Source organism: Suillus fuscotomentosus (assembly GCF_016647785.1).
Source record: "Suillus fuscotomentosus strain FC203 chromosome Unknown F5891scaffold_8, whole genome shotgun sequence".
NCBI classification, from domain to species: Eukaryota; Fungi; Basidiomycota; class Agaricomycetes; order Boletales; family Suillaceae; genus Suillus; species Suillus fuscotomentosus.
The window spans coordinates 870587-879790 of NW_024539520.1; the positions used below are offsets into that span (position 1 = coordinate 870587).

Genomic DNA, 9204 nt, shown 5'->3' on the forward strand with positions numbered 1-9204 from the left:
CTTAATTACAGAGGCAACGTTGGTCCTTGATGACAATTCTGTATCTCGGTGTATGTAGCTTGTTTATCGTGGTTGTCATGCTGTGCTGACTTGAAAGTATCCTAGGTGCGCTACCTTGGAATCTTATATGCTGCGTATGTCCGGAAGGTTAAACAATCAATGCTGTGTTGATCGTCTGTCTCTCATAATCAGCCTGACTATCCTGTGTATGTCACCCTAGTACATCTACTGTCTTCGCTTCTCCTGACAAACGGTATACAGCCCATATTCCGACCATCTCGCTGACAGATACAGTGAGTCTTCTGCACAGATGCCTGTTATTCCCCTCCATTTAACTGTGGTTCCCTGTAGGGGTGGGTGTAGCTCGTTACTAACTCTTGATTCTCTACTGACTGCCACGCTATACTGCCACAGATGTAAGTCTGTTTGGAATGTGTGCTACCCGAGGTTGATCACTGACTGGATTCGTCAGGCTGGATTGTCTACGTCCTATGGAATTGGACGGGTGTTGTGGCATTTGCGATGTTGTGTGGTGAGCTGGGCACTTGTGAGTCAGTGATATTGACTGAAACACACTGCAAGTCATCGTCGTCACTCGGCTGCATGCCATGTATCAACGATCCAGAAAGATCCTGATATTTCTCGTTGTCAACATCCTGGTCTTCAACGTTTTCGATGGAGTAGTAGCTATAACGGCGATGGTGCATAGTTCAGGAGGTACGCTTAATTATGGATGAAAACGAACGTGCATGGGATTCACTGATGGATATCAGAGGAAGTCGTTTTTTCCGGCGCTCATCAGTGCTGGATTACCTTTACGGAAAATTTTCTGCTTCTGAATTCTGTTACTTGGATACTCGCAACTGTGTGGGAGGTCTTCGCACTGTGCCTCGCAGTCTGGATTGCGGTAAAACACTTCCGTGAACTGCGACGACATTCGGTAGGAGGGGTTATGGGGCACTGTCTCACGGTGTTGGTGAAAACTCATATGCTTTACTTTGCGAGGTAAGCTTATACTGCGATTGTTGTTCCATTTTCCCACTGGAATGGTCGGACTTGGTAGCTTTGTCGCTGTTTCGTGTTTCGTCCTCATTCTTGATTTCTCTCCAACATTCTCAACGGTATGTTGATCTTTCACTCGCCTATACATGCTACCACGATTCATCGTTTTTATAGTACCAAAATTCTCTGGGAATCCAGATTTTTTATGGTTTGCTTCAGATTTTGCAGAACTTGCAGTTGTTTGTGCTGGGACCACGGCTGGTCCTTAGTGTTCGAGAGTATGGGGCTAAGCTCGTGGCCGATTCTGACACAACTATTGTCATGACCACAGTCGCTTTCCAGGAGCGTGTGCATATATCGACTGGCAGTAGTGTGTAATCCATCCTCGATTCGTCTTTTCGCCTCATTCAACGTCCCACTCCTGTCTTTTCATCTGACTTGCGCCAACTGGCTTACGGAAGATCAAATCAGGATGATTCCAAGGTGCGCGAAGCACGGTCGTGTATGCATAGCTTGATGATGCGAGGCATACTTGATGAGTTTTGACGAGGTTGATACTTGTGGAGGAGTTTGCCTTTCACTTTTGTTCGACTGAGGCGGAAATACGGATATGAATATGAACTGTCTCGGATTGTCACTGAAACACTACTGGCTGATACATAGACATTGTGCTATGAAGACCATGATTCTTTAGCTGGGACCCAGTGCCTATATGGAGTCAGGGGAATTTAAAGAAATCCAGTGTTAACGTCTGGAAATAGCACACTAACCATCAAACGGTTTGTTGACGTGGTTCCAAACGGTGATAGTGACGGACCAGGGACGGATATGCAGGCACCAGGACCAGCAATAGACTAATAGTGCAAGAGTCGAGCATCCGCTGCTTGATGCTACATAGATTGTGAATATGATAGTGAATTCGACACAGTAAGAGGTAAATCTCCCGTGGCTGGCTGGCGGAAGAGACCGTCTTCAAAATGACACAGAAGTTGGGGCCTTGAATTAGATTTTCGGATTTAAAAAGTTTGAGTGCTATGGGTCGCGATGATACTCTGGGAGATTTGGATATTGAGAAAGGGAAGGCTCTATGACTTCTGAACCGGGCACGAATTTTCACAAGAACGTATATGCACGGAGGGCTATAGCTACTATTATTTATAGAAGATTTCAAGCACACCTGTAGAAGTGATAAATATTTCAAACAAAATGACAGGGGTTCTCTGAGCACGAGTTGACCGATGGTGTCGGTGAGATCTTGAGACTGTGCCCCTGTGCCCGCCTCACTCTTCACATTGTGACACGGCGCCCATCGCTATTGGACAATTGTATGGCGAGTCAGTATCATGATGAGTCTCCGGCCATTGGTTAATATACAAGCTCTCCATAAAGTTGCACAATACATAGTAATAAAAAAGTAAATGGCATGATAAGGAATAAGAATACACTGGCACGACTCGCAATCATTCATAACCCAACTCAGTATCAATTCGGGCTCTCCGCCACCCTCAACGGTCTCCGACAGCTCCTCCTCGGTATGATCTTCCATCCCTATTTGCTTCTTGCTCTTCTTCGACGGGAGAGGTTTTGGTAATGGTGGTGGAGGGGTCCGTCGGTTGGGGTGGAGCGGTGCAATTCGCGAAAGTATCGTTCGCGAAGACCTCACCAATGGCGAATAGGAAGGACAGTTCTAGAACGGTGAATTTGGTTTTGAGTTGACACACCGGATGAGCTCTGACATTGGGGTCGACTTGGGTTTGTTGAAGGTGCGTGACTGGAGAGTGACAGACGGAGTCTGCTTTGGTTGGGCAGCTACGCTTTTCGGGGGAATTTTCTAGGTAGAATGTAAGTAAGGATATCAAAGAGTATGGAAATGTAGTACCTTGGTTACCTCAGGGATTACAATGGTTTCAGAATTCTTGGGACTGTCGTCTCGAGAGTCTTTGTCCTCGGGCAAATGGTTGCTTTGGTTAGGGGACCGCTTGACGGACTTATCTCAGGATTTCTGCCGCTTTTGTGGAGGCTCGAGTGATAGTTCGTCGAGGTGGGAATCGGATATTAACTCTATCACATCATGGTTGACAGACACGTAAGTCGGCTTCTTGATCTGAGTCTTTCGAGTGCGCGTCTTGGCTCGGTCGGCAATGCTAAACACAGGATCGACTTCCTCGATGAGATCTAAAACCGCAGATGGTGTGGTTGGAGGGCGGATGCTGTCTGAAGCCAAGGTACTGGCTGAGATTGCAGATGCAGAACCTATGAGTGAGCCAGAGGAACAAAGTTCATCGTCTTTGATGAAGTACTCGTAGTTCGAGACTTTTGCGGCACGGGAAGTGGACGCGGTTTAGACTTTTGGTACAGGTGTTCCCCCGCCACGAGGAAGTAACGGAGAAGGATCTAGTTGTTCGGAGTCTTGGTACCCTGGAGGTGGTGTAAACAGAGACACATTACTTGTGTCGAGAGGTTCACGTCCTCGCTGAGGAGTCTGTGCTTAACAGGTAACAAATGAGGCAGTCTGAATTGTTGACGCTGCAAATCCGTATCCAGTTAGCATGCGGTATAGGACATGAAGCTCAAAGGATTCCTAACGCTGTAGTATCTTTTCCGGGCCTGTAGAAAACGGGGTTCCGCTCAAGAGGCCGCTTCAGGTCAGCAATTTGAAGAGGTCGTAAAGCATCTTCGTCCTCGCTGTCAGCGACAATACAGTCGTCTGTAACATCGGCCATGTTGTAGTTGATAGATATTATACTGGGTGTTGTCGATGAGTATGCATATAGAAGAAGTTAAGAAGAGTAAGACATGACATGAATCAAATTATACCTCGTACTCGTCTGCTTGTGAAGAGTTATGTAACGCTCTAGGCACAGCCCAACCTAGCCACAGACTCCGGAGCTTCCAGGGAACAAAGTTCATCAATTTTCTATATCAAGAATGCAAGAACCGCAACTGCATGATCCATGTGGAGTGCACAAATATCGGAAAAGACATGATGGCAAAAGTATCTGTTTACATTTGTAGCCGTAGACCAAACAAAGGCTTCGTTCGATACGTCGGATTTGTGTCTACTCACTTACCTTTCTCCCTCGGAATATGATCTGACCAATAGCGGTCCTCAAAGTTAAAATCGTAGAAATTTCAAGAGGTAAGAAATTTGCGACTTGCCGATAATTAGAACTCCGACGATGACAAATCAAGCTCATATCTTACCACCGCCCATCATCATCGTACCTTACCGTGACCATCATATTGATAACGTTCTGCAACGACATCGGAAGATGCCTCGAGAATCGGATCGCAAAAAACTACTTCGTAGTCTGAAGCAAACGACAAATGACCTTACGATTGCGCGATACATGGAGTTGATTGAATTTATGGTGGATCAGCTCCTCGAGGAGGGCTCTGACAATAGCTCTGATAAGGGATCGGATGGTGATAGTGGGTCAGATGTCAGCATACGGACCGCATCGCCAACATGGCCGGAGTCCCTGACGTCATCCGTCATATCCACGTTGTCCATCAGCTCTCTAGTAACCTCGCTTTCAACAGCATATTCTGATGTCCTATCACTCGATATCCCGGACATGTGCGATCAAGTGTTTACGCACTTTATTGATGCAATCGGGGCACTGCATGATGAAGTGGAGAAGTGTCGGGTACTTGACGTGCGTCCATCTCTGACTCGCGCACCGCAGTTACACCTGCTGCAAGAATGGGCGCTGCTCTCACCTGAAAAGTTTCGCCGCAAGCTTCGCGTTGATGCAGAGGTATTCAACAAACTCACAACGTTAATCCAAGCCCACCCCATTTTCCATAATAACTCAAATAATCCACAACTTCCTGTCGCTGTCCAGCTCGCGATCTTTCTCAATGGTGTCGGCCATTATGGCAATGCTGCGACTACTGAAGACATATCCGATTGGGCTGGAGTGTCCGTAGGGACCATCTACAACTGCTACAAGCGAGTCATGATCGCGATCTTGCAACTGCATGATCGCGCCATACATTTTGATCCGCTCGATCGTGAGGACCAGATTGAGCGAGAGCGGGCAAAAGCGTACGTGGAGCAGAAGACATGTCGTGAGTGGCGCGGCGGTTTCCTTTGTGTAGATGGGACTCCGTCCCCTCTACACGAGAAGCCCGGTTGGCACGGCGAAGGGTTCTTTGACAAGAACTCTGACTACTCTCTAACAGCCCAGGTAAGTATCTACTATCGGCTCAGTGTGCAGCGCAGCGACTTACAATCCAAAAGGTCGTCATATTCCCTCATAATCTGCGTATCGTTGACTACGTCATTGGCGTACCCGGGAGTCTTCACGACTCGAACGTATTTGCACGAACGAGGGTCTCCCGGCATCCCGAGTCGTTTTTTGGTGCGGGAGAGTGGTTGTGGGCGGACTCGGCGTATGCTGCGCGAATTTGGTGTGTGCCGCCGTACAAACGGCCAGCGGGAGGGTCTTTGACGGCCGAGCAAAGGACATTCAATTATAACCTGTCAACAGTGAGCATCAGTACTAATATACTTTTGTCGTCCTCACCCAGTGTCTAGGTCCGTGTTCGTTCAGAGCACTTCTTTGGCTCTATCAAGGGCCGGTTCCAATCACTGCGGGAGCTTCGCATCCCAATCCAAAGCCAGAAGGACCTCGACTACGCGAACATGTGGATCCGTTCGTGCTTCATTCTGCACAACTTAATTGTTGAAATTGAGGAAACAGAAAACCGCGAAGACTCGAACATATGCTTCTATCAGCAAACTCGGAGATTGAGGCGAGCTGACGGTGACGGAGGAGAGGATGATCAGCAACAGGGTGGCGCAGTAGGTGATCAGACTTACATTGGAACTGTGGGGCAGGATTTTCATAACACGTTAAAGACGCGGTTGCTTTCGTCGTTGGAGCGAAGGTAGTTAGTATTATATTAAATGTACTTGTACCTATACATATTCCTTTTGGCTCGCAAGGTCACACTTGAGATTTTCTCGAGAAAGGAGCATTTTAGCGAGCTCTAGGAGGGGTCAGTAGCGCTTGAGATTTTCTCAAGAAAGGAGCGTTTTGGCGAGCTCTAGGAGGGGTCAGTAGCGCTTGAGATTTTCTCAAGAAAGGAGCGTTTTGGCGAGCTCTAGGAGGGGTCAGTTGTGCTTGAGATTTGCTCGAGAAAGGAGCGTTTTAGTGAGCTCTCTGAGTTGGCACCATCGAGTACAACATGGAATGCATTTCCTGAAAACCTGTTACGTGACAACATAGTGCAAACCTACTTAGTTTTGATCAAGACCACGCTCCAAAGCAATACGACGAATTCGAGCCTCCTCCTCCTCCCGACGTGCACGAGATAGCTCAATCTCAATTCTTGCAAATTCCATCTGTTGAGTCATCCTCTCCTGCTGGTGCTGATGATCTTGGTCAGATAGACGCATCACATGCTCCCGCTCATCACGAGCACTGCGGGCCTTGAGATCACGAGCCCAAATTTCGGTCTCAAGTTTCATGCGTTTATAGCGTTCGTGCTCCACACGATCCTCACGTTTGCTGTTAAGGTGCGTCATTATGGAATCTGCCGTCTGAGACATCCTATCTGCAGCGGCAGAGGTCTGATCGAGAGTGCTGCCACCAGGGCGTTTGCGTGATGAAGAGGGGGGGCGACTAGATTGAGGTGAAGCACTCTGAGTAGGTGCACGTGCATGAGACTGCTTTGTAGAAAGAGAGGGTGAACTTGCGTGACTTCCTTTGAGTGAGCTGACGCGAAGAGACTGCAGCGCTCGGCTAGCACCAATGTCCGAATCTTCCGAGTCAATGGGTGTGGATTGAGGGCTAGCTGATGACTCCTTGAAATCAGAAAAGAAAGGTGAATTGTGGGTGGTGCTTTGATTGGGTACTGGTGAGCGCTCAGGAGAGTTCAGCGATATCACGCCGTGTGTGTTGGAAGTTGTGATGGGAGGAGGTTGGGGTCGTTGGTACCAGTGTGGTAATGGAGCGAGTGAGAATGAGTTGGGCGTGTCGCTAGGACCATGGTCCGAAAATAACAGCGGGGATGGTGCTGACAACGGTGATTCGAATGACTCCATGGAGGGGGGCTGGTCAACCATCATATCATCTGGTGCATCTATAATGCCAGCATCACCTGTAGTATGAGCGCTGATCTCAACTATTTCTCCGTCCTCGGCATCCTCATCTGTGTGAGTGTCATCGTCGCCTGCGGCCGGTGCTTGTGGTTGCTTTGAGATAGCGAAATGTTCTAATGCAGCGGACACAAAATCTTGCCCTGTATCCGCTGTAGAGAAGGCGTAATTGAAAGCTGGGTTTGTGCGCCACCAGCCATGAAGCTCAGGCCACCAGGGAAATTTTTCGAGCTTTGTATCTAACAGAGATACGATTAAGACATGTGCAGTTCAACAGCGGCTAAAACTTACCAATCAACGACTTCATCGTTGGATCCTCTTGCAGCTCTGCATATGTCTTTCCGGCTCCTGACTGCTTGAGCTCCTTGTTGAACTCGTTATATTTTTTCTTGAGCCTAAAACATCTGATCAGTGATTCTAGTGGGAGGAGAAACAATGCAGGAACGGGATACATACATGCCGAAACGAGTTGAAACTGGTTTGATAAATGCCTTTGGGTCCTCCTTGAAAAGTCGTTGGACCTCCGGATCCTCGTCATTCGAAAATACAGCTTGTGCGACCTGTGAATAAAAGGTATCTCTCGAAGTTCCGCTCTGTTTCTTCTTCCGACCTTGCTCCTTCGCATCCTTTGCGGAATCGGAGAACAGCTTGATCCGTGCGTCTTTGTTTTCCTTGCACCAGGCAAGGAGACGTTCCGTACGAGCGCTACGAACCCCCTCCCAATGAATAGTGCATTTCTTCCCAGTGTCCGTACTGGCGGACACACCGGCTCGAACTCCACCACCTCGACCTCTCTGTCCAGAGCGTGACATGATTCAGGGCGTTTATTACGACAACAATTGGTGATCGGATTGAATCTTTGGCACCATCGACGCCAGTAATGACGATGTCGAGTGACAGGGCAGGGCGGAGTTTGAACATGCCGTACCGGCAACGCAAAATCTTGCTGTGAATTTTTTTCTACGTTCGACTTTGAGAACCGTTATTGTAGCCGTGCGAAATGTAGAAGGATATAATTTTGCTCTTGCTAAATATGATCGTTTATACTGTTAAAAAATTGAGTTTTAGATACATGGTCATCAATCCCTGCAAATTCAGGGTAACATGAGCAGTGTACGACAATGTGATGACATTCCTTCATTCCAGTCGAAAAGGGGTAATAGCATACTAGTGGCGAACATTTTGAGCATTGTCGTTTTGTCTTACTTTTGCTTTGCACTATAGAGGTACTCAGAGTAAAAATTTAAACGTCGCTAAACGTCACTAAAGTCGCGAAATGTCGCTAACTCTCAGTTAGAGATGGACAAAACTCGAGCAGTAAGACTCGGCATATGCATCGGCACGATGTCGGACATTCAAACGACACTTAGTGAAACGAAAGTAGCATAGGCAAAGTAGATAAGATTTCAAGAAAAAAAATACTAAGTCGATATCTACATGTAACAGTGAGGGTACGTGCTGTAAAGTAAAAAATCTACTGCTGCGTGTATCAATAAAATTGGAACGATCCTCGTCAACTGGAGGAGGATGGCACAAGGTGGTATGAGACGCCCGAAGACGCGGAAGGTGTTTGAGGAGTTTCGGAGGGAGTGCCTGGCGTGATAGAAGCGCTTGGCGGTTCTGTGAGGAGGTGCGCTGTGCATGAGTTGAGTGCTGTGTGAGGGAGTGCTTGGCGTGTTGGAAGCGCTTAGGGGTTCGGTGAGGGAGTAGGGCAGCGTGAAACGCCTGGAGACGCGGAGGGCGTTTGAGAAGGAGTTTTGGAGGGCGGCGGTTGAGAAGGAGTTTTGGAGGGTGTTTGAGAAGGAGTTTTGGAGGGTGTTTGAGAAGGAGTTTTGGAGGGCGGCGGTTGAGAAGGAGTTTGGGAGGGCGGTTGAGAAGGAGTTTCAGAGGGTGTTTGAGAAGGAGTTTTGGAGGGTGTTTGAGAAGGAGTTTCGGAGGGCGGCGGTTGAGAAGGAGTTTGGGAGGGCGGTTGAGAAGGAGTTTCGGAGGGAGTACCTGGCGCGATAGAAGCGCTTGGAGGCTCGGTTAGGGAGGTAGGCAGCGTGAAACGCCTGGAGACGCTGAGGGCGTTTGAGAAGGAGTTTCGGAGGACG

The 9204-nt window shown here is 48.1% G+C and overlaps 1 protein-coding gene across 1 annotated transcript; it reads right to left on the reverse strand.

Moving 5' to 3' along the window:
* Window positions 1-2503: 2503 nt before the first annotated feature.
* Window positions 2504-2683, reverse strand: F5891DRAFT_890935 (uncharacterized protein; the record flags this gene model as incomplete). The annotated part of the gene is made up of 1 exon (XM_041373290.1): window positions 2504-2683. A coding segment is annotated over one exon (180 nt), but the record flags the coding sequence as incomplete, so codon positions are not given.
* Window positions 2684-9204: the final 6521 nt, after the last annotated feature.